The 25,701-nt window shown below is 35.0% G+C and overlaps 1 protein-coding gene across 1 annotated transcript in view; it reads right to left on the reverse strand.

The window, feature by feature from the left end:
* Positions 1 to 693: 693 nt before the first annotated feature.
* The window catches only part of LOC118020073 (rhotekin-2), a 73,225-nt gene continuing 48,217 nt past the window's right edge, over positions 694 to 25,701 (reverse strand). The window contains exons 8-12 of the mRNA XM_035019937.1: positions 20,396 to 20,502; positions 19,336 to 19,467; positions 7,690 to 7,855; positions 3,584 to 3,691; positions 694 to 2,123 (exon numbers count right to left, since the gene is read on the reverse strand). Of these exons, the coding sequence (XP_034875828.1) occupies positions 1,588 to 2,123; positions 3,584 to 3,691; positions 7,690 to 7,855; positions 19,336 to 19,467; positions 20,396 to 20,502 (1,049 nt within the window). The 3' untranslated portion in view covers positions 694 to 1,587. The remainder of the gene's footprint in view (positions 2,124 to 3,583; positions 3,692 to 7,689; positions 7,856 to 19,335; positions 19,468 to 20,395; positions 20,503 to 25,701) is intronic.

Here is a 25,701-nt window from a genome sequence, read left to right on the forward strand (position 1 = left end):
CTAAGGCAGGCACATGGGGTTTCCTTCTCATCAAATACTATGTCTATCCTGGTGTCGCAGGTCACAAGAGACCTTTTGTGTCATTACTCCCTGGAGTTGCAATTCTTACTAGGAGTCCCCCGCAAACACAAAAGTAACCGGGCAGTTACATCATTCCATATAAATGAAGAAAGACTGCTATCTAAAAATAATGAAAGGCTCCATTTAAATTAATGTTACTTTTTTGTCAAGTGTTCATTTTACTTTGTAATAATGTAGTTCTGATCCAAATAGAGTTCTTGTGAGCTTTAAAAAGATCTCCAGAGATTAAACACAGGGCAGTAATTTAATTCTTAGATTTTTATTTCTTGCAATGACATTTAGGGTTCAGTGTGATTTCAGATTTTTTGTGCCGTTGCTGACACCTTATGGAAACTCTTTTATTTGGAAATTCTGATTTGATTTTTAAAACTGTTCAGCTCTTGTTTACAAGAAGTATTATTATTTAAAAAATGGATTTTTGTTCCTTTAAGGTATTCATCCTCTTGCTATTAATTCCTCACTTGATTTCATAATCCTGTTTGGGTCACTATGATTAGTTGCTATGGAAATTACCTCCTATGGAAATGATTCCGATGTCATTGTTGTAGGAATATGACTTTTAATGAATAATATCAATAGCAGACATCAACCCTTACTAGAAAAAGGAAATTTAATTAAAATGTTTTTAAAGGATTCATTCTGAAAATTATTATCATGGCTAACTTTTCTGATATTTTTGAATTGGCCATCTGCTTTTTAAATAAGTATTAAATGAACTTTAAGGTGTTAATCAGCTGCTCACTTCCCCAAATTCCAGTGTCACAATTGAAATTAGCACCATGCATAGAAAAATGGAAATAAAAGAACATTTCATTTACCTTTTCTCTAAACTAATAAATGTTAATGCTTCACTTACGAGAGTTGATGTCAACAGGATTTCAGGGCTCATCAAGGAAACAACTCTGAATAGCACATTATAAATTCCCTTTAAAGATGAAGGATTTAATATTCCAAAATTCATCTCAGGAATTTGAAAGGTCAGTGAGTTAACTAGTGAGTTAAACAACAGATGAGAGCCAGTGAACCATTAGATGAGAATTCCAGAATCCTAAGAAGAAATTTTCTTGGGTGGATTCTATAATTTGTGGTTTGTATAAAACTTTTGAAACATTCCATTACTATTAAAATTCTCACAATGAGAATATGGCTCATATTTAACACATTTTAAATTACTAGACAGTCTCTCCCCAAAGAAATTTTAATGCCTTCTTCTGCCTAGTGCTTGCTCACTGCTGGCACTAATTTAGGAATAAATTAACCCTTCCAACAAGTAGGATATTGTCTAGAAACTGCCTTTTGCACTCTACCAGGGAAATCACTTATATTCTGAAGATCAGAAGTAAAAGAGAAATCCATTTCTTCATTATAAAGCATTTTAATACCTAATAGCTTATTAATTATTGATGTAAATCACTATCATATTTACCAACATAATTACATATTACCACATCTCTAGTGCTTCTGAATTAAGCCCATTTGTTAAATGCTTTATACATTAAGGGTCTTCTATACTTGTGCCTGCAACCATGATCTAGGGTCCAAAATGTCTTTGATAGACTTCTGCCTTGGAGCTGGCACTGGCTTGGCTTCAAAATTGGTTTTAGTGTCTATGTGTTCACCATCATTTAAATGATTTTTCCTGGCAGGAAGAAGTTTTCGAGGAGCAGCCATCGGTTTCTGTAAGTGATGCATTAGGGTTGATAATTTGGTATCCAAAGGCGAGGTCCAAGACACACTTGTTTTCTCCCAGTTGTCCTTAACCAATTGATCTGTGTTGCTCTGGGTTTTTAAGCTGAATGGAGCTTTATCAGGAGGAGGAAGGGGAGCGCGTCTTTTTTTCCCTTTCCCATCATGTAACTGCTTGCTTGAAGGAGATAATACCTTTTTCTGGATAACCACTTGATGATTATCATCAAAGAGGCTGGCCCAAAGAGGTGGTGAGGATTCTTCATGCTGACTAATAAGAAACTGTCCATTTGTCTCTTCAAGTTTTTTTTGTATTGCATCAGTTAAACTTTCAAGTTTTACAGGTGAATCAATGCCTGTAATAATTTTGAGAAAAAATACATGGGGGAAAACTCAAAAGCTGTGTACATTTTGAGTTATTGTTTTCTAAACCAGTATCTGTAAGTCATCAAAAACACATTGGATAAGCAAGTGGTTTTGGTTTAAAAATAACCCTACCAACAGAACCAAAAAATAAGATCGTTCACTATGCACTGCACACACACACACACACACACACAAATATATTCCAAATATTAAATGAGTAAAAGCCAGTTTTCAAAGGAGCGGAGTTACATCAGGTTTTTCAATCCTATCGATTAAATATTTATTAAATAACTTTTCTTGGATTTAAAATCTATTCTGGGGGCGCCTTCGTGGCTCAGTCGTTAAGCGTCTGCCTTCGGCTCAGGTCATGATCCTAGGGTCTTGGGATCGAGCCCCGCATCGGGCTCCCTGCTCGGCAGGAAGCCTGCTTCTCCCTCTCCCACTCCCCCTGCTTGTGTTCCCTCTCTCGCTGTGTCTCTCTGTCAAATAAAGAAATAAAATTTAAATAAATAAATAAATAAATAAAATAAAATAAAATCTATTCTGACTTCTAGGTAAGAGTGGATTCCCTTTTTATAAAAGCCTGATATGTAAACTTGGACAAGGGTAACTGGATTAGCATCCTTTCCTGTAGACTAGCAAAGTCTCTGTTAATAGGGGAAAATTCCAAAACCAGAAACCCAAGGAAACAGAGTGAAGCCCTGATACCAGTTTGGTGATAAGGATGCTGGATGAATTTTTCCTTGGGAGAAAATAAAAGAACAGAGATAAATGTCTATGAAATGAATTACCTGGTATTAAATGAATCACTGGTTGTATCATTTTTAATCTAACATTTTAAAGTGTGTATAAAGTACATGTTGTGGCAAAATAAAATAGAATTTAGTGTTGACCTGTGTTTGTTCACAGCACTGTTCACTCAGGCAATCCCACAGAGAAATAAATACCCTTCAAAGTGTGGGAAAATGGAATATTCATGAGTCTAGAAATTTAAAATTTTCCAAAGTGTTAAACTTAACCAGTTTTCTGACCAGAGATGAAAGCCTCCATTTATTAATACTCATTTATCAACATTCTTTAAAACAAATTTAATAAAATACAGAAAAAATTACAGAACATGATTATATTTTAGAATCTGCAAGTTTACATTTTCAGAATTTTCATCAGCTACTCAGCTAATATTTATTTTCAGTGCACCCTTATTCATTTTGAAGCCTTAACGTTTTGTTTGATCTGAAGCATTCAAACTATGAAAAATGTGTATTCATTAATTTTGTATTAATTCATCTATTAAACATGAGTTCCTTAGTCTATAATCATAGTCTTTTTTCATTCATTTTGACTGTGCCCTGAAAATTTTAGCATTTTAATGTCAATAGAATAAGCTGCTTGAGTATGGACAATGTTGTTTTTGTTACCCTGCAGCTTAGAAAAGACAAACCCCACTTACTCATATCATGGTAGACTGAGGTCGCCTCTTTTGTCAAGAACAAAGGTGGTTTCCGTGGTGACATAATCTCAATTTTCATAAGTTCTTCACAACAATGCTTCCATTGGCCTAAGAAAGACAGAAAAAGGCAGGCTAGTTTAAAACATAAATGTGAAGACATATACTTCATTTTCAATAGATATCAACATATTTTTTGCTGTGAAAAGTAAGAGTGAATTTATAAAGCATTGCCTTAAGGAAGCCACAAAAACCTAGTACTACCTATAATTTTAAAGTCCAAGTCTAAGCATAAGAGTAATCTATTTGGAAAATAAAGTTCTGTGCACAGATATAAGAAGCTAAGATCTCTAGGCTATTAAATACTATACTATTTCACTAAATGGTCCAGTAAATGAAATTTCTATTCATGGCAAAAATTTGTACAAGTTCTCCTCTTTTAAATATTAAATAAAAATATCCAGTACTTAAGACAGTTGAAAGGTAAAAATCAACTGAAATAGAGTTACCTAGAAGGAAACAGTGCTTCTCAAAAATGGTGTTAACTTTGAAAATTCTAATTAAGAAATAATAATTGTTTATTTAACAATTATTTCTTCAAATGATTATGCTTTTCAAAATTCGTATAACTAGAAAAATGCTGCATTTTCATTCAAGTAAAAGGTATATAAGAGCCTATTACACATCAGTCAAAATTCTAACTGAGTCTAATTTATTTTAAGAAGGACACTTTAATTAAAGCCATTAGTCATTTGGAATTAAAAAAATACTCTTAAATAAGTTGTTTTGATTTTTAAGTTAAAATTTGAGAGTGTGGACAACAATTAATTTTCTTTTAATTATGTTTTACTATTTTCATCTTAAAATGCTTAGGCTTTTTTCTTCTGAATGGATATAAAAACTTTAACCTTTCCATGTTTATTGTGCGCCTGTGTGCTGGATAACAACTGTGCCAGAGACTATGTGCCTCTATATCCATGTTATAAAAGTGGGTTATTGCACCTCACTATTCTTATACTCTATCTTACATCTGTAGAAAAGTAAATTTAATACACATGTGCCTTTTTGGAATGATTTAAAATCTATATTTCTCTTCCCTTTTATTATATTCTCAGTCTCCATAATCAATATCCAATTTAGTTATTTTCCATAGCTTAAAAATAAAAGACATTTCATGTTTGGTCAAGTTATCTATTCATTTTTGTTGTTTTAAATCTAATATACAGCCATGGTTATATGGTAATATGCATAAATTTTAAATCCATCACCTTAAATAGCTAAGAAACATAAAAAACCTTTTAGTATGTTTTATTACAATGCTAAGTATAGAATATGGTAAAAATTTCAAAATAGCCCACGTAGCATCTCATAAAGGGAATGAAATCTTGAGTTTGAGGCTTCAAAGGTTGCTCTGCAGAATTTAAATCTAGTAGGATCTGAGATCTGATAACTTATTCCTCCCCTCCACTTCCTTTTTTAGATAAATATATAAAAGCCAGCTTTTCCTTCTTGGGGGCAGAAAAAAAATAAGGTCTTATCTAATAGAAAAATAATGAAATACTTTGAACTGGCAAACATTTCTCCATCAAATCTTAGGCAAATTATGAAGTATAGTATTTTCTCTACATTGATAGATGAAAGCTTTGCATTGTTAAACTGGTAGCAGAATACTAATCATGTTGAAGACTGGAATATAAAGCCATATTATCCCATGCATTACTGAAGTCAGAGTCATGTGGTATGTTCACTGATCAGTTTTACAATGAAAACATTTATTTTATCAGTGAATAAATTAGTATGCGCTGTTATACCTGATACCAACATGCTAATGTAAAAATAAAGGCCCCGTATGAAATATTAAATGGCTATGTTGTGTTCACATAAAATCTGTACACTGAAGATGCTTACCACAATAATATTTGCTATAACGTTCCCAGTCAAAATGATCTGTTATGCTAAGCTGCTTATGTAACTCAATATTTATATTATTAAATACTTGGAAAAAATGTATCTTTGAGCCACCATTCCTAGCTCTACCCCTTTTGATCAACCAAAACAAGTGTCATTCCTCTTTTACATGTTCGTTAGCTCTCAAATATTAAAAATTAGCTATGACATCCCCCTTGCCTCCAACCTCCACCCCTCAGGTTGTTCTTTGCCAGGCTAAACAGACCTAGTACCATTAATGTTTTTTCTTGGTTTTTAATTTTCTCATTCTCCTGATTTTCTACTCTTAATCAGAGTCAAGTAATTGAAATTTGTTCTAAATATTAAATTACTCTGAGTTTATTCTAACCTAAATATCTATCCTCTACTTTGTTCTACACATCAGATTTCACCTAAGATCACAAGAGGCTACACTTACACTTACCACTTAAAAGTCAATCTTTAGGATAGTATAAACATTTCCATCTTTGCTTCATATCTTCATTCATGAATTCTAAAGTGCAAATCTAATAGAATTTATACTTTAAAGATTGGCAGATTTTATCCACAAATCATTAAATACTAAAGAATATGTAAGAACCTACTTGTCATCCCTTCCTTATTTTGGCAGTAATATCATGAGATTTGTATCCCTCCAACTCCCCCATTTTAGCATGATAAATTATTTTACCTAATCTGGCAAATAAAAACATAATACCGTCTAGTAGCAGTTGATATCCAGACCATAATATTCTGCATTTTTACCTCCTTTCACCCCTCGTTCCTGTTTTTATACACATAAAAAGTGTAAAATAGCAGAATCACTTCTAAAAATAATATAGTCTTTGTAAGACAGACTCTCTAGAGCAGAGCATTTAGGAAAGCAGTTAAAATTTCAGATGTGATCAGCAAACGAAAGGAAGTTGTTATCTTTTAAGTTACACATCTAAGATCAGCTGAAATTAAAAAAAAAAAATGTAGTGCATGCTGATAAGCATAGAACAAATATTTAAACATCTATTCAGTGCCTAGGGGGTAGTGCTTAAGGGAAACAAGTCCTAAAGAATTCCAGAAGGCTACGGAGGGAGTCCTCTGGTTTCCCGCAGTAAACCAGCAATCTCTTCAGGCCTCAATTTTCTCAACTTTAGAGCAGAGGGAAATCATTTCTGCCTTGCTGGGCTGTTGTGAGGAAAAAATGAAGCCATGTGGTATGTGGAAGGTAATCAATAAATTTAGTTCCCTTCTTTGCCCCCACCCCAAACATCACTATAATACTTGACCAGGCCATGGATCACAGTAGGCTTATAAAAATTAATCTTAGGACAGCAGGTATTAACTCTTTTATAAAGTTCCCCAAAACAGATCTTAAGAAGTCCTAAAATTTCTGTAGGATTATTTCTAGGAGTTGCAGAAACAACTTTGTATCGTTTGGAAATGGCTCTCTTTTGTAATTCTGTAAGAAAAGCATTCTGAAGACATAAAATACCAGTTGAATCTAATGGTGGGCTTAGTTTGACTAGAAATAGCCATTATCAATAGTCTACATTTTCAATATATGACTTCAATATTTTCTTGTTGATAAAATTCCTCCTTAAATTGAGGTATTAGGACCTCACATATTTTACATAGTAGAACTCTATTATTATATTACTATCACATTGTTTTTATAATCATGGGCTGTATTATTGAAACTGAAAAACCATATGTATGGTTTAAAAGAAATCTTTGGATGATGTCCAAGATGATAAAACAAATCTGGAATTAACAGAAGGTTACATGAATCTCTTGAGCATTTCAAATTTTAGGATCATCACTAACCTAGACAAGTTCTTCACTACTCAAATAGCTTCTTATCCCTTTGATCAAACACACTGCCTTAACTAGTTAAAACCCAATATTTTGAAAAAATGTGGTCTAATTATTTTAGGGACCAGAGAAACTTAAAAATAATAGGTAGGGATACGAGGAATTCAAAGGTATAATAAACTATAGTAAATCAGGCACTGGGGAAAGGTTGAGAGAAAAAGGCATCAACGCATTGATGATATATACTATCATTTTACTCAAGAGCATAAAAAAATCTTGATACAAACCATAAGATTATAATTTTAATATTTAGATTGCTTTGTGCATCCTTTCATGCTTCATGAATACATTACTAGCAAATCCAAACATCAACTTACTAAGATCAAAGAAATGTTGCCAGAAGGCTTCCATCCATTTCTGAAGATCTTCTCTATTGTCCACTGCAAAAATATGAGTTACAGCCTGTCCGGCAACAGGGTTGATGACAGAGAAATTATGAATTTTTTTCTTGGCATCCTTATCCATTGCCCGAATTCTGGTTTCCTAAAAATTAAGACAAAATTGGTGTTTTACAGGAGAGTATTTTTGTATGATCAAATAAATGTTTTACTGCTTAGCTACCATACTTACACCAGATGCAATTATAAATCTTATTGCTGATCATTTAAAATATGTAATTTTGAGAACTTTCAATATTCAGACTCAAATCGATAAAAAATGCTTTGTATGAAAAATACTGAGTAATGTTTCAAAGTATGCTATGTAGCGAACTTACTTTAAATTACATGAGATTAAAACATAACCTGTTTTGATCTGTTTAAGTAGGAGTTTGCTGTCTTTTATATACATCTTAAAATTTGCAATAAAACAAGTATAGCGTGTCATAACTGTAATGTGAATTATGTTAACTACATTTCCAACAGTAATAAAATAAAAGAATCTGTAAAGTATGTTTGTTATTCTAATATTCAGGCATTAGATACAGTGTTATCACTTAAAGCAGTAAAACCATAACTTAGTGTTTACTGCAGCAAAGCAGTTAGGTTTTCTCCATTAACATTTATTTCATATGTACCATTCATTTACAAAGCTCATAGCTAAAGATCCATGAAGTACTATAACCTTCGTGATAGTAACAATTATTTTTTTAAACGCTGAATGCACCGATCTACAACAAAGGCAATGGTTTCATTCATGTTGGTAGTTTAAACTTTTTCTGCATGGTACTAGGTATGACAGTGTGGTGCTTACTGTATCTACATGTAGAAAAGTCTTGTTCCCAAGTCATTCAAGCACCACCACACCGCATGACAAACTAGCATCTACATGCAGTTTCCAAGGAGTTTTGGGGAAAGATGTCTGGAATACAACTATCTATTTATGCAACAATAGGGATTTGGCTGCTTGGATAATGACTGATGTTATTCTAGAGCAGTGTTGCCCATTAGAAATATGTGAGCCACATATGTAATTTAAGAGTCTCTAGTAACCACATTAAGAAGGTAAAATGAAACTGGTGAAAATCATTATGTATTAATTATTACATTATTTTAAAATCATGTTTTTATGTAACCAACACATCCAAAATATTTTAACATGTGAGCAAAAAACATTTTTTGAGATATTTTACACTCTTTTTCATACTAAGTCTCCAAAATCCGGTCTCTATTTGAAACTTACAGCATATCTCCATTTGGACCAGGCACATTTTAGGTGCTTAACAGCCACTGGTGGCTAGTGGCTCCTGCACTGGGTTGAACAGCTCTAGACTCCTATGTGTAAACCTACTGTAGTGTGTGTAGAAGAGTAGTTAGCTGGCAGTTACAAAAGCTGATTAGGAGTGAGAAGAAATTCCTCACTTCTTTCAGTATTGAGTGAAGAGAGATTGTATGTATAGTCATACCCCAAAACCAACATACACATATAACGATGTCTATGTGGACTTACAGAAGTAGCAAAGAGTTACAAAGAAACGCTGTACGTTCCCTGAAGAATGGGTAACTACGGGCAGGTGAACACCATATACACCAGCTCCCCCTCATCCTCAGTTTGTGGCTTTCTGCAGTTTCAGTTGCCTCCAGTCAACTGCAGTCCAGAAGCAGATGATCCTCCTTCTGACATATGGTCCCCAGGTCAGTAGTAGCCTAACGCTACGTCACAGCGCCTACGTCATTCACCTCACTTTGTCTCATCACTCAGGCATTTTACCATCTCCCATCATCACAAGAAGTGTCAGTACAGTACAACAAGGTATTCTGAGAAAAAGACCACATTCACATAACCTTTATTATGTATATTGTCAGAATTATTCTATTCTACTATTAGTTACTGTTGTTAATATCTTACTATGCCCAATTGATAAGTTAAACTTTATCAGAACTATGTACGTATAGGAAAAAACAGCATAGCACAGGTTCAGTACTATCCACAGTATCAGGCCCCCACTAGGGGTCTTGGAACATATACCCTGCAGATAGGAAGGAACTACTGTATACTACAGAAGTTCTTTCCTGAAGGAAGGAATTCTTATTCAAGAATCACATGAGGAAAAAAATGTATGCTGCATGAAGTAGCAACATAACTTTGAAAGTTTTGAGCATCACAAAAGGTGAGGATTGCTAACCATCTTAGAGACAGTCTATCCTGTCAATTTTAAAATGTAGGAATGTGAATGTCTTCTGAGGGTTATAATGCACTTATGGTCAACATTGTAATTTAAAAGAACAGGGTCTTTTTACATTCCTATGCCATGGTAATTTGTGAATTAACTCTTTTAAGTAATTATTTATACAATATAAAAACAAAATGGTGCCCTAAATGGCATCCTTGGAGGCTGAAAATACATATAATCCATGTCTTTAAATAGAAAGCTTATTATCACTAGCAGAGAATGACTTAAGCTCTAGGAAGAATCTTTAATATGCTCTCAATAAGATTTATTGAAGGCTGACTCAGTGGGAGAGGAGGGCAAGAGAACCCTCCTTGCGGTTAGTATTAAAAACAAACAAACAAACAATGAAATATGAAGTATTCCTGTTGTTGAAATTGTGCTTCCCTCCATCCAAATCTATCTTTTTTTTTTTTTTTAAAGATTTTATTTATTTATTTGAGAGAGAGAGAATGAGAGACAGAGAGCATGAGAGGGAGGAGGGTCAGAGGGAGAAGCAGACCCCCCACTGAGTAGGGAGCCCGATGTGGGACTCGATCCCGGGACTCCAGGATCATGACCTGAGCCGAAGGCAGTCGCTTAACCAACTGAGCCACCCAGGCACCCCATCCAAATCTATCTTAATGCAAATTTCTGACTACCTTTTGTATATAGGATTAAAATGGATTCAACTTTTAAATAAGGAAAGTGTGATTTTTACAGATGAATATGTACATTTTTAATAACACCAAGATATCATTTCAAATGAAAATAGCTATGTAGAAAATCTGATGAACTGGATCATTTATATCCTTCTAAGAGAATATAATGCAATAATATAAAAATACTATACATTATACACTCCATTAACTCTGAGAATCTTAAATACCACTAAATTTTTAAAACATGAGAAGCTATTAAAAGGTGCAAATGAAACACAAAATAGACCATTTGAATTAACTTACTATATTTTATCACCCAAAATAATTTAACTAATGGGAATTTTTTCAACCAAAAAACTCCATGTCAAAGAAAAAGTCATTAAACAAATAAAGTTTCTGATAATATCAGAAAGTCTATGCAAGTTGTTTTTCATTGTGGACAAAGTATCAATAAGAGTGCTTAAAACTGCACTTCTCAAACGAAGAATGAATTAGAAAACTCAAGGTGTGTTTTAGGGTATATGAAAGCAAGAACCTTGGGTATTTTCGCTCCCCCTACTTCAGCCGCCTAAAATATTGTCTGTCACTCACTGTATTTGAAATATTTTTGAAGAATAAGTGAATGAGATAGGAGAACAACTCAGATAATGACAGTTGTAGGTTGACAGACTCCAATCCCAGAGATGATCCTAATCCTACTCTTTATAGATGAGGACACTGATGTTCCGAAATCAGTTTTCTATCCAAAGTCAGAGTTTTCTGCCCAAACCATCTAGTTGATTTGGGAGGGGTTTTTTTGTTTTTGTTTTTGTTTTTTAAGATTTCATTTATTTATTTGAGAGAGATCACAATTGGGGGGGCGGGGCAGAGGGAGAGGGAGAAGCAGGCTCCTGGCCGAACAGGGAGCCTGATAACGGGGCTTGATCCCAGGACCCTGGGATCATGACGTGAGCCGAAGGCAGAAGCTTAACCAACTGAGCCACCCAGGCGCCCCTGATTTGGGAGGTTTTACAGTCAACTTTTATTGCTTTGTGGATAGATTTGAGACTATTCACTGTGAAATTTTAATCCTTGGCTGGATCTACTTTGTCAGTCAGCACATACCGAACTGCAACCTTCCACTGCGTGAGATGGTGGGTACTCAGAGAAGGCCAAGTGAAGTCAATAAAAATATAACCTGAGAAGTCAATTTTGTAACAAAATACAGTTAACTCTGAAATCAAAGGAAAGTTTCTTTTAGGTTGTTCATTATTTTGAATTAAGACTGTACTTCAACCTCTCAATTTCTGTGATAATGGCAAATTACTAAGTCAGGACTAGATTTATGAACTGTTTCTTACCTTACTTTTTGACTATATGATCTTTAAAAGACTACTATGTACCCAGATTATGGTTTCTAAATACTCTTTCCTGCTAAAAGGAATCAGATCTCTTTACAGAGATGCCTGATTCTCACCCTGGGCCAGGAAATGTACAGGATAATCCCAGAACATGTTCTCCTACCAGAAATCAAAGATTACTAGGGTTGTATCAAAAGGACTCAGGAGCCAAATTGAAGAGGCTTCCAGTAGCCAAAGATGGGACCATCTGATGTCAGTAACAATGGTAATGAATTGATGCAGGAAATGTCTTTAAATCTATAAATTCATAATGATATTTAAAAATGAACTCATTTGTCACTTTTTAAGGATTCTAAGGGAACTACCTCACTATTTTGGTAACTAGTTAAAGTCTTTATTCTGTCTTCCCTATAAGAATTGTACCTCAACCAAAGAGCTGATAAAGTAGAAGTTTCCCAGCTAATAAATAAAGAATATTAAAATATCACCAGTTTGCAATCCCTAATGAAATAAAGGATCTAAGCAATGCTCATCTGTGGATGTTAATATGAATAGAAGACTCAGACATATTAAATGCCTCCCAATATGGGATGCCTGGGTGGTTTAATTGGTTAAGCCTCAGACTCTTGGTGTCAGCTCAGGTCATGATCTTGTGGTGGTGAGATCAAGCCCCACGTCAGCCTCCACACTCAGCGCAGAGTCTGCTTCAGATTCTCTCTCCCTCCTCCAACTCATGCCCTCTCTCTCTTAAAAAAAAAAAAAAAAATCTTTAAATGCCTCCCAATAAAAGTACAAAATATTTCCTAAGACATATTGTTACTAACCAACCAACCAACCTAAATCTGAGTCAAAAATAGAAGGGAAAAGGAAAAAGACAACTCAAAGATGCAAGCAACAAAATCCAGACTATGGAAAAACTCTGTAGGATAAATGACCCAATTTCTTCAATAAATTGTGTGTGTGAGAGTGTGTGGATGTGTATATGTGTGTCTGTGTGAGAGAGAGAGTGCTAGAGCATTCCAACAGATTTAGAGATTTAAATGACCAAATCAATTAACTGCAATATATAACCCTATTTCAAAATCCTGATTCAAAAACGAATTTAAAAATTACAAGACTGGGAAATTTGAATACTGAAATTTTGATGATTGACTATATATATGACTATATATTTTTCTAAAGTATGATAATTGTTATATTTACAAGTTAAATCATACAGTCTCCAAGATTTGCTTCAAAATAATTCTATGGTGGGGGCAATGTGTGAAGGCAGAGATAATTCTACCTTTCTCTTTATAGATTATCTTTAAATTTTTCCCCTCAAAAATTGAAAATAAAATACAAGTACAAAAAACTAAGTGCCTCCTTTCCTACCTATAACACAGAGATAACATTATTTCACTCACAGCTTCCTCATAAACATGTTGTAAGAATAAATGAGTTCTTTGAAAGGTGTTTGGTCTAAAGTCTTGTTAATCAGGAACAAAAACAAAATGTTGCTGGTCAAAAACAACCTTTAGACCTTATATATACTCTAATGACAAAGAAAGTATACCTTCACAATATGCAGCAAGGAATGCTTGAAATATGTAAACCATAACCATAAATTAAACCAAGCATTAGGAAGGATTAGTATTAGTGTGATATAATTATTTTCAATTTATGCCAATTAAATCAGATGTAAATTCCTAAAGGAAGAGGTTTGTTTAAATAATTATTTTTGCTATATTTAATAAAGGACAATCTAAATCACTGGTAGCATTGAGACATTAAAGGACTAACATAATCAGAAAAAAAAATCCCATGTGCTTCATAATAATCTGCTTGCTAGGGTCCATGACAAACATAATGGTTAAAAGCAATTTCAAGACAATTTAACAAAGGCCTATAACACCAAGTAGTGATACTGATTTGTTTAGTACAACTTTTATTATTCATTAAATTGAAGTGATATGTAGTATTTAAATCAAGAAAAGACTTTTGATCACAAAGACCCACACCACTTTTCCATCCCACTCCCCACCCCACTGGCAATGAATAAAACTTTGGCTAATAAAATGTTTTCTGCAGTGTATAGAGGATTCAGTGGCTCTGTTAAGTACCCCTGATTGGGAATGTCTTGCTCAAGAACATTAATAGGGAAGTTTTTTGAAGTTGAAGCAATCACTTTGAAGTAAACCATCCTTTCAAATTTGGATTGAAAAGAGGAGGGGAATAGCTTAGGCTTTTCTTTCCTTCATGTGACTCTTTCCATAGATGGCTCCCTATGAAAATTAATAAACTGACTTAGCTTTATAGGAAATGCCATTTAGAAGAACAAAAATTATGGTTAGAGAACAGATCCTGTGATCAAAATAACAGAACTATTATTTATATATACCTTAGCAACTGCAAAATTTATGTTTTTACATAAAGTGGCATTAAACAAAATTATTATTTTCTAAATCATGAGAGAAGAAGAAAGACAACCAAAAGAAAAGAACTCTGATTTGTATTTAATACTTCACATTATTAAGCATAAAAAGATCTTAGAGCCCCAGCATTGAAAATATACTAAAAACTGAAACAAAAGCACTATTCTTTAAAAGTTTTATTTGGTGCTTACCTGCTCCAATACCAAGTCGGCATTTATCAAAGATCTTGTTTATTTGAGAATATACTAATATCATGTGTCCCTTAGAATATTTCCAAAGTAAGCCAAACAATGAAAACATCTACCTTATATTTAAAAATCAAGTAATTTAAAACACTGAATAAATAAAACTCTATGAGTTTATCATTGATACGGGGAGAACACAACAGACACAACACGCATTTGCTTCTTCTGGAGGGAGGAGCAACTGCTCCAGTACAGCCTGTCAATATCAGTACAAGACCAGTAGGAAATACCAACTCCTTACTCTGAAAACTGGTCGTTAAAACAATGAGCTTTCATCCTGTCTTTTCAGGAGTGACTGGGATTCATTCATTCCTACTTGACGAGAAAAAGTCCTTCTTTACAAAAGAATGCCAGCGAATCCACGTAGAATGAGGGATATTATGAGAACAACATATGCAGTCTCCAGTGTAATAACCAATTCAGACAAGGGCAATCAGGTCATAAAACCATTATGTGAAAGACTATTGGACGACAAAGATATTCACACAGTTGCAAACTATCACCTCACTGACTACTTGCTAATAGTAAAGAGGAAAACTTACCTTTATGCTGAAGAGAGCTAGTGGTCACCACCTTAACCAAGTCATTAAACGTGACATTGCCAATAATGAGACAACCTGACATCATGTGCCTCTGAACAGAGTGCCCTATAGAGTATTTGTCATTATGCATGAAACATGGTGGTGAATGATGTTTAAGAGTGAATCTAATCAAGCCTCTAGACCTAATTTACAGTTTAGTAGAATGCATGATCCTTGAACATTCCTAGATTGAAAGCAAAAGCTAAAAGGATGTCTTAGGGAAAATGGGGAAATGGTGAATATGGGCCAGATTATTAGATGATATAAGAGAATTACTGTTCATTTGGTTAGCTGTGATAATGGTATTGTAATTTCATTCACACACACGCACACTTTTGTTTTAGTTTCCTATTTTTAAGAGTTGCACGTTGAAGTATTCGGGGATGAAGTGTCAATGTTGGAGACTTATGTTCAAACGGGTCAGCAAAAAATATAGATAAGAGGCTTTACAGACTCACAGCTATAAGATAAATAAGGTCTGAAAGTGACTATAGTTGATGACACTACTGTATAATTGAAATTTGTGAAGCTTAAAAAACCTATAATCCAATAATGATTGTAGTAATGATTACACAACTGTATATTATCTGTCAAAATTATCAAATTGTACACTTACAATTGGTGAATTTTATTTTATGTAAGCTATACCGTCATAAAACAAATTAAAAATGAAATACAAAGAGCTTCAACTCCCCCCCCCCCCCCGAAGAAGAACACTTAGAGAGAAAGCAAACTGGACAGCAACAGTAACTGCTGAATCTAGGTGGCATGAGTGTCACTCCAGTATTGCTTCAACTTCTTCATAAATCTGAATCATTGTCTAAGTTGAGAAAAAATAAGTAAAAATGACTTTAATATAAGATATAACTACATAGCAGCCAGGCTTACAGAAGTAACAAACAGACTTCTCGACCCAGATAGTCATATTTAAATAAGGTAACCAGGGTGTTTACTGCTAAAGAGCAGTTTTCAGGTGAATGGAAGGGCTCAAGGGAAACCTGAGGTAGGAGTAGGAACTGCCAACAGGAGAGCTGCTGTAGAGAGAGGGCAGGGATCAGCCCTGGAGAAAATAAAGAGAGCAACATCACAAAGCTAGAGAATGTTGCACCTTGGTATCAGTTCAATCTTTGAGATCAGCAACTAAATTCTATTAATCTTTTCAACCTAACCCTTACCTCATGGTTTAATCTTAAAATCCTCTTTTGTACTTGAGACAAAAGTCATGCACAATGACAGTTTATGTCATCAGTCCTCAGGGTCAAATATAGCCCATGGTTGTCCCCAAGTCTAAGGTCGAGTCCATACAAATTACTAGATTAATCATTTTCCTGTGAATTTGTAATGGTCAGTTGTGAAACCACCACTGGGATTTCTAAGTATGGTGACTTCAGGCATCTTAATAATGGAGCTGATTGACTACAGAATCACATCAGTCACCAGGCCATCAGCTTTTATTAACACAAGGAAAAATGAATCAATTGAAAAAAGGTCAATTCAGCTGGGCCATGTAAACACTGTTAACTGCTTTTCTGGAATTACACCCTTGTCATCAGACAAGAAAATACACATACCCTGGTTACAGTAACAGAGGGGTTCCACTATAACTGCCCTCTTACATTTAAATGCTAAAGATTCAACACATGTCTAAGCCATTGCCAAGAGGTAGAAACTGTGGCTTCAGGCTCACAACCTCATTTCAGAGATACTTCTTACTTTCAAAACTTATTCAGAGTGGGTATGGAGATAGGAAAAAGTCTAATTTTGTCTTCCAAATCTAGTCTAGCAGTATGTCTGTAAGGAAACAGAAAAACAGTGAGCCATATAATTTTACTTACTAGCTAGACAAGTTCTATCTGATCTGTGAGTCAGTTTCTTCACTTATAAAACAGAAATAACATACCTATAAAACAGGGCTGACTTACCGGCTCTGCCTGCCATAAAGGACTGATATGGTAAAATGAATACCTTGAAAACTGTTTTCAAATAAAACAAATGAATTTTAAAATATCCTTTGTCTAGATTACATTTTAATTTGTTTTAGGACTATCCATATTCTATTGTATAACATGTAAGAGAAAAATTGGTAGAATTCTATTTTTACTACCTAGGTACCTAGTGAAAAACAGTTTAGACAAAATCATCTATCCAGAACTCTTGTCAAAAGCATCTACCTGAATCCTAGTGAAACAATTAGTCAAAAACAGATGTGGGGACTGGCATGGACTTTTCCAAAATGTCAATATAATAAAAGACAAAAAAAGAAAAAGAGGCAGTGAGTGATGCGTCCAATTTAGAAAAAAAAGGAAACAATCAAAAGACATGGTGACCTGCTACACTTTATGATCCCTAATGGGGGTCTTGGATCAAACAATAAACAAACATTAGCAAGAACACTGTAGGGACAACTGGGATAATTTGCTCTATATATTAGGTATTATTATTTTATCAACAATAAATTTCTTGAGTGTGGTAATAATATTATGGTTATGAAGGAAATGTCCTTGTTTTTAGGAGAAACATGCTGAAATATTTTAGGAAGAAACGTTATGCTGTTTGCTATTTATTTTCAAATGGTTCTGAAAAAAATCTCAAACTACGTAAAGAGAAAGCAAATATGATAAAATATTAACGATAGCTGTTCATTATTCTATTCTTTCAACTCTTCTGCACATCTGAAATTTTCAAAAGGCTAAGGTGGGGAAAAGTGGACACTGCATAAACAAAACAAAACACTGGCAAGTAATGAAAAAATTATATCAATTTTCCAATAATAAAAATATACTTTCATAAACCTAATTATCTAAACCAAAATAAATTCACCGTGTTGTAACATTGAGGTTTATTATTTAAGAGCAGCACTAATCTTCCTGATGCACAAAACAGATAAATTAAGTGGACTTAATTTAAAAGGTCTCACTGAAGAAATTCCTTCAAGAAAAAGCAGTATAATTTCCAAAAGCAGGATAGAAACAGACCAAATGTTATTATTGGAAAAGATCAGAGAAATTAACTCAAGTCCTTATAGATTAGCAAACTAGTATCCATATGTTTCTCAGGACATACAACTTTTTTTTTTCAAAAGATAATTTAAAGTCAAGTAGAACATGCACAGTTAACAGATGTGATGGCTCATACTTTACCATTGCCTTCAATTCAATCACTCCACAAGCAAGCAAAGTAAAACAACTAGAAACAATTAAGTACAGTCTATGGAGAGAAAACATGATATTCTGCTCTAGAAATGCCATTAAAGTACTCCAGAGTAGGAATGCCAAAAAGGGGGGGGGAGGGGGAAGCACTAGGCTTGGATAACAGATGAAGATAAATTTAAGATGATGGTATAAGTGTGTGTGTGCGTGTGCATGCATGTATGTGTGTGTATGTGTGCTTGTGTGTGCATGTGTGTGCACACGTGTGCATGGCAGGGGGGTGGGGTGGGGAGGGATCAGGCTTTCCTGTTCTGACACAAGGCTGGACAACTGCCCATCAATCACATAAGAAATCAGGAAGTAGTCTCAGGAATGTCTTTTTATGGGTTCATTTGAATATTAACTACAAAAAGCATCACTGTAATATGAACTAACGATTTATGTTTATATAATCTCTTAAATAAATTCATGAAAAATTTAAATATCATGTTAATGTGGAGTTACATTCTCTGCTTTAAAACCTATTTACTGGTATAGATTTCCAATTACTATGTTTTCTTAGGAAATTTACAGTATTTCCTCTACTGGATAAGCTCTGTAATGGAGGAAAAATAAGAAGATCAATTTATCTTTATGAACTATTTTTAACTTTTTATTTTTTGTTTTTATTTTTTTAAGATTTTACTTATTTAGTTAGAAGAGAGAGACAGAAATAGCGAGAGAGAGCATGAGGAGGAAGGAGAGAGAGAAGCACACTCGCCGCTAAGCAGGGAGCCCGACTCAGGGCTCGATTCCAGGACCCTGGGATCATGACTTGAGCTGAAGGTAGATGCTTAACCAACTGAGCCACCCAGGCACCCCTGAACTAACCTATTTTTAGCAGTCCTTCCCTTTTGTCCATAAATGGTAACAATGTGAATTGTATAGAAAAGAACAAACTTTATAAAATGTTATATCTTTATTTTCAAAATAGCATTTTATTTACCTTGTTAATGGACACTACCAAAGCTGGTTCCACTTTAGCTTCAATTTCTTCTGGAGTGTAAAAACAATAAAGTTTACCCCCTCTTAAAACACAATACAACCTTCTCCAACTAATCAGGCTTTCTTCCATTTGCTGAAAAAAAATTCAAGAAACCATCAACCTTAATCATTATTTATCATCATTAAATTCAACAAAATACTTCAATTATCAAAGTTACATTAGTTAAAAAAATTTTTAAATGTGATAGAGTTACCCATTAATTTAGTGTGCAATAAGTCAACAGTCCAAAATCAGAGTAAGTTAATATCACAGAAGAAAGGTTTGGAATTCTCAAAAGCATTAAGCAAAATGGAGGTAAAGATTACCACATAACTTTTACACACATAAAATCATAAATCAATGCAGTTTCAGAAATGCTAGTCTATTCAAAATTAGTGCTTTAAATTCCACAGCAATCCATCTAATGACTCAAAAAAATTATAAAAATAACTCAATACTCAAAATGTAATTTCCCCTTACTGTTCTCAGAACACTGGAAAATGTTGACTACCCTGTAGGAATGCAAAATTTCTTTCCTCTTAATGGAATCTTTTTTTAAAAAGTTATTGATTCATTGAAGCCCATAATTAATTATTTACTGAATATAAATAACTCTGGTTATAAATAAATCAGGAGTAGGTGGCACAGAGGCAGCCCTGGAAGCCCAGAGGCCTAAACTGTGCCAAAAGCTGTCTGCCAGAAAGGCCCTTCTATGAAAGGTGTGGAGCAGTCGTCACCCGCTTCCACAAGGAGTCCTCCGCTGCTGACTATCCGGTTCCTGCGCTTCTGAAGCAGAGGAACCTGGAGAGGTAGCTCCTTAGCCATCAAAACTGCATCAGACCCCATGCTTCCCCCCTTCTCACCCCCAACCCCGTCACCCATCATTCTATGTCTAACATGGAGGAAACTGTCATTTAAAAGAAGACTTTAAAAAATACTTATTATCAGAAGGCAAAACAACTGCCAGTATATTAAGATCTAGATTGTAGCTATAATTGTAGGATATTTAAAGTCCTCCAACCTGCTGATTAAGAAATCCTGCAAATGCATCCTCAGCCATACAAGCTGGCTGGGCGACTAGGCGGCAGCACATGTTGCCATATAAGGGAAGCCAAAATGAAGACTCCTCTATTTAAACAAGATAGAAAAAAAAAAAAAAATCAAGTTACAAACATGTTTATTTAAGGTCATTATACATTTTTATGTTTTTTCTTTTTGCAACTTTTTTTGCTTTATATAAGAACGTTCATATGTAAAGGTTCATCCTACTCATATACAAGTGCCATAGTTAATGACAAAATCAAATATGAGAAAGTAGATAGGATAAGATGATATTAAACTGTTAGTTTATAAAATCTTTCCCTAGAATAGACATAGAACTTTTAGTTTCTTGATCTCTCATTTGATCTTAAAGTATTTAATCAATGGAAGTAGTTCAGGGCATATAAAGAAGCTCATCTAATATAAAAAACATCTAATAAAATGATTTTCATACATCAAATTCTACTTTTTGCTCTGATTTTCATTATAATAGCTAGCAAAGTGATCCTCTAAATAAAACACTTCAGAGCACCATTTCATGATAATACTTTAATAAGCCTTTTGGCTCTTCTTCTTCCCCTTTCCTTACTGAACATTAGGAGAAGCCCTCCAACATGGGCATCTGCGCCAGGGGTTGTGGGGGGAGCTGTGGTGCGCCAGAGCAAGGTGCTACAGCAAGGCAGGATGGGGAGGGTGAGTAGGAGAGCTGCCAGGCACGAGGTGCCAGAGCCTGAATGGGCTGGGGAAGATGGGTGACGTGGGGGAATCTTTCTTCAGGGAGTAGCCTGGCGTGGGGGGTCAAGGCCCAAGCAGAGTGAGGAGTGTCTACATGGTGTGGCTGCCCAATGCGAGGTATCAGAAGCCAAAGAGTAAGGAGAGTGCACACATTCAGCAGGTGACTCAGCCATGGGAGTCAGAGTCCGAGAGCTGTGAGGACACAATCCATACATTCAGTGACCCAGAACAGTGTGTCAGAGCCCGGTGACAAGGGCATCTGAGAACAGGCACTGGGAATGGGGTATCAGAGCACAGGCAGGCTGAGGGGGGTGTCCACATGGCGTTAAGGGAAAGGGCAGCCAAGCATGGGAACTGAAAGCCTGAGGACAGTAGGCCTATGTGGGCTGTGTAAGCCTCAGCAAGGTAAGGAGTGGCCACATGGGGCAAGGGACAGCCTAGAATGAGTGAGAGCTCCAGCAAGGAGGAGAGAGCATCCATCTGGGGGAGATCGAAAAATGGCTGCCTTTAGGAAGACTGATCAAAGAAAATGCGTTTTTAAAGGTAATAGAAGACGGTTTTCTCTGTCAGAAAAAGGAGTTACAAATGTGTAGAATGAACTCTGCACTGTTGGGATTAGAATTGGATGCACTGGTGTGGACTCATGGTTTCCAACATATAGAGATTAAGAAATACAAGACCGCATATGTGCATATGTGTTGCTGTGCCCGCTGAGAGGGCCTGGGGAAAGCAGCACCGTAATGGTGGTGCTCTCATAGCAGGGAGTGTACCTAGAGCCCAGACCATGTCTTCTAAGTATTACTTCCATTAAAAAGAACTGGCATTCCTTGGAGAAATGACTGGTTCCAAGGCTGGGGCACAGAAAGTACCTGATGAGATTGAAATATCTTGTTATGCCATAAAGCAAGGAAACTACTCAATGAATGATGAGAACACTGTCAAAAAGACAACAGAACCCATCTTGAATGTGCTCCCCGTGGCCAAACTGGAGACAACCTGAACCTTAAAATAAGCAATATTAACCGATTTTGATGCACTGAATAAAATAGGAAAACATGAGTCCATATTGATATAAATAAATCAATGAGTAAATTGGAAGACTAATAAGAAATACACCTAACATAGTTTCAAGACACTCCCCTCCTCCACACAAAATATGTATTAATTGCAAAGGGGAAACAAGAATGACTGTACAGTCGAGAAGGTGGGCAGACACCACACTAATCAAGTGATCAAAGTGAAAATCATTAGTAATGGGATGAATCGAAATTATATGCCATTTGACAGAATGCAATGAGAACTTAGCATCACTTCCGTGATATTTCTGCCAAAGATGCATATCCTCAATCTTATCCCAAGAAAACATCAGACAAACCCAAATTTAGGGACCTTCTACAAAATAACAGACCATGATGTTTAAAAATGTCAAGGTTAAAAATGCCAAAAAAAAAAAAAAAGAAGAAGAACTGGTCCAGTTTGAAAGAAACTGAAAGAAGCATGATAATTAAATGCAATGCAGGATTCTGCACTGGATCCTTTTGTCATGAAAGACATTATTGGGACAATAAGCAACAGTTTAATAGAGTCTGATGATTAAAGGTGGTAATGTATTAATATTCATTTCCTGACTTGGATAGTGGTAGTGATGTAGCCCATGTCCTATAGTAGGAAATACATACTAACATATTTGGGGCTGATGGGAGAATCATGTAAACAACTTGCTCTCATGTATTTTCGTGGGGGGGGGGGAGATCTTGACATTTAACTTGTAATTTTTCTGTAAGTTTGCAATTGTTTAAAAAAGTTCTTTCAAAAAACATTAAGATATTCCTTTAATGTAGTGTGTAGGTGGGCATGGAGCTTTCACATTTGCACAATTCTCTGTATCAGGGTATAAATAAAAACCCAATATATGGCCTTTTGCCCACACTCGACCACACAAAAATGATTTTCAAAGTTTTTACTGCATCCCTGTTGGTTGACTATAAAATGGCTAGCCATCGGCTTTTACTATTATTGACCCAAAAGTCTTAATAATTCTGGAAAATAAAACATTTTTAGGTAAAAATACAATTATATTATATATAGATGCCATGCCAAGGTTTGGTACATCAGTTATATGAAAAAGACCAGCCGAAATGAAGTATATAAAGTAAAACAAAAAAGTTTTTAACAACCAGCTTGCTCATCATTCTACTATAGAATGGAGCACAATAAATTGCCTGGGACTATTAAAATCTTTTTTATTAATACCTTGGTAAAGCTGCTATCTTTCAGAAATAAAGGGTTTGACCTGGGAGAAATAAATGCATAAATACAATAAAGGCAATGATTCTAAAACACAGACATGAATAAATAAATATGTGAGAATCTCTTTTCCTAAAATAGACAGGAAATGAAATAAAAATTGCATAAAAGCAGGCATCTAAGTAATACATCTGAAATCAACTTTGTGAGTTACAAATTTAAAGTTTAAAAGCAAATTTCTTTATATAGCAATCCCAGATTTATGAACGGCTTATGTTCTAAATATCTGTAAGCTAGTTGTATTTAAGTTAAGATGCACTTTCTAAAAAAATAGAATCATAAATTATGATTAGTTTTTCAGATGAGTTCATAAAGTTTCTCCAATCAATAATGTATCTGGAACCTAAATACCATATGTAACAATGGGCTTCTCTGGTAAAATAAGTTTAGATTTCATAGCATGCAGAGAAAAATAATTTCTTTCTGATTGCAGTCCTTAAAAAGGGATATTGGATGTAGAATTCCTTTTTCTCCAGACCCCTTGCCACATACTCTGCAATCACCTGTCCCTTTTAACCTAGGTTTCTTTACAGCTCAGGACCCCTGTGGAATGAAGTGTAGAGTCACAGCTGCTTCTCTTGACTTCTGACAAGAAATATGGCATCTAGGCTAGTCACTTCAGCTACCTGAGTATCAAGTCTTCATTTTTAAAAATACTACCTTCTTAGGTAGGAGGGTTGTTGTGAAAATCAAGTAAGATAAAGTGTAAATGGCATCTATCATTGTGTCTGGCACACAGTAGCTGCTTCTCATAATTTCATATCCAGGGCAGTCTCACTCTCAAAACTACACCCTTTCCATTTTCAGAGCTGTCTCCATCCTTGTGCAACATATCTAATCAAAATACTTAATTCTTCTTTTCTAACCAAGGGCGGCATTAGGACAAGATGAAACAGGAAGTGAAAAAGCAATTTGACTTTTCACTACTTAAAGATTTTATCTAATTCATTTGTAGTTTCAAATGGGGAACAAAATGGTGTTTAAAAATGACAGCAACAACAAAAACAAAACACAGGCAAGGGAAAGAATCCAGATAACATCTCAGTTCCGTGTGAGTCAATCTTCACAATGTGGTTTCATTGTTTTATAAAAAGCATAAAAATTTCTTGATGACAAAGATATCATTTTAGCTTTTCCTTTCAATTATCAAGAATAATAAAACTGAGTTACAAATTTTTTAAATTCTAGTATTTCCTCTTGATTTTATAGACATATTTAGGAAAACCCACTGTATTAACGTAGATTTATATTAATGAATAAATTTGAGGATGGCTTTTTGCTGTATAAAATTGTTTCCTTTAAATTACAATATTTCTTATTTTTCAAAATATGACTGATTTCCAGGATTTTAATTTACCCACACTCCTAGGAATATACATACGTATTACATAAAGAGTTAGACACATACGTTACTATTTCTTAAAATTTTTTTCTGTGGAGGCTAAAAGTTCCAAAGTCAACAGTTTTTGGGTGTTATTATTTTAGGCAATCTTTACATCACAATCTTTAATATGTTAGTCTGGACTGTGTTTCTCTAAAACAGAGCCATACCAAACAGTTCCCATGCTGATCTACCCATGAGCATTTTATTAAATAAGAATCTAGTACTATCTTACAAAACACTGAAGACAACTGAGGAATCACTGCTAAATTAATGCTTCCTTTATGAATTGTATTCCTTTCTTTTTTTTTTTTTAAGATTTTTTTATTTATTTGACAGAGAGATACATAGCAAGAGGGGAACACAAGCGGGGGAGTGGGAGAGGGAGAAGCAGGCTTCCCACCGAGCAGGGAGCCCGATGTGGGGCTTGATCCCAGGACCCTGGGATCAGGACCTGAGCCGAAGGCAGACGCTTAACGACTGAGCCACCCAGGCACCCCAAGAATTGTATTCCTTTCCACAACTTTTCAGATGATCTGGTTGAAAGAATGGACCCTTTCATCATCAATTCCATTATTCACACATCGATAGTATTTTGAGTCTTTAGGTGCTTTAGCAGTCATCATCCCTGACCAGAAAGCATAGCAGAAAGAGCACAGCCTGTCCTGGATTATTTAAAGTCTGGCTCACCCACTTCCTAGCTACATGATCTAGCATGTTATTTTCTCTAGGCTGCAATTCACCCATCTGTAAAATGTAAATGACAATAAAATGAGGAACTTGTGAAGGTCACAGAGCTAGCCAGTGGTAGAACTAGAATAGGAGTCCAAGGCTGATGGCTCCACAGTCCAGACTATTAATCA

Source organism: Mirounga leonina, unplaced genomic scaffold (genome assembly GCF_011800145.1).
Source record: "Mirounga leonina isolate KUSES-001 unplaced genomic scaffold, KU_Mleo_1.0 Mir_109, whole genome shotgun sequence".
Lineage (NCBI taxonomy): Eukaryota > Metazoa > Chordata > Mammalia > Carnivora > Phocidae > Mirounga > Mirounga leonina.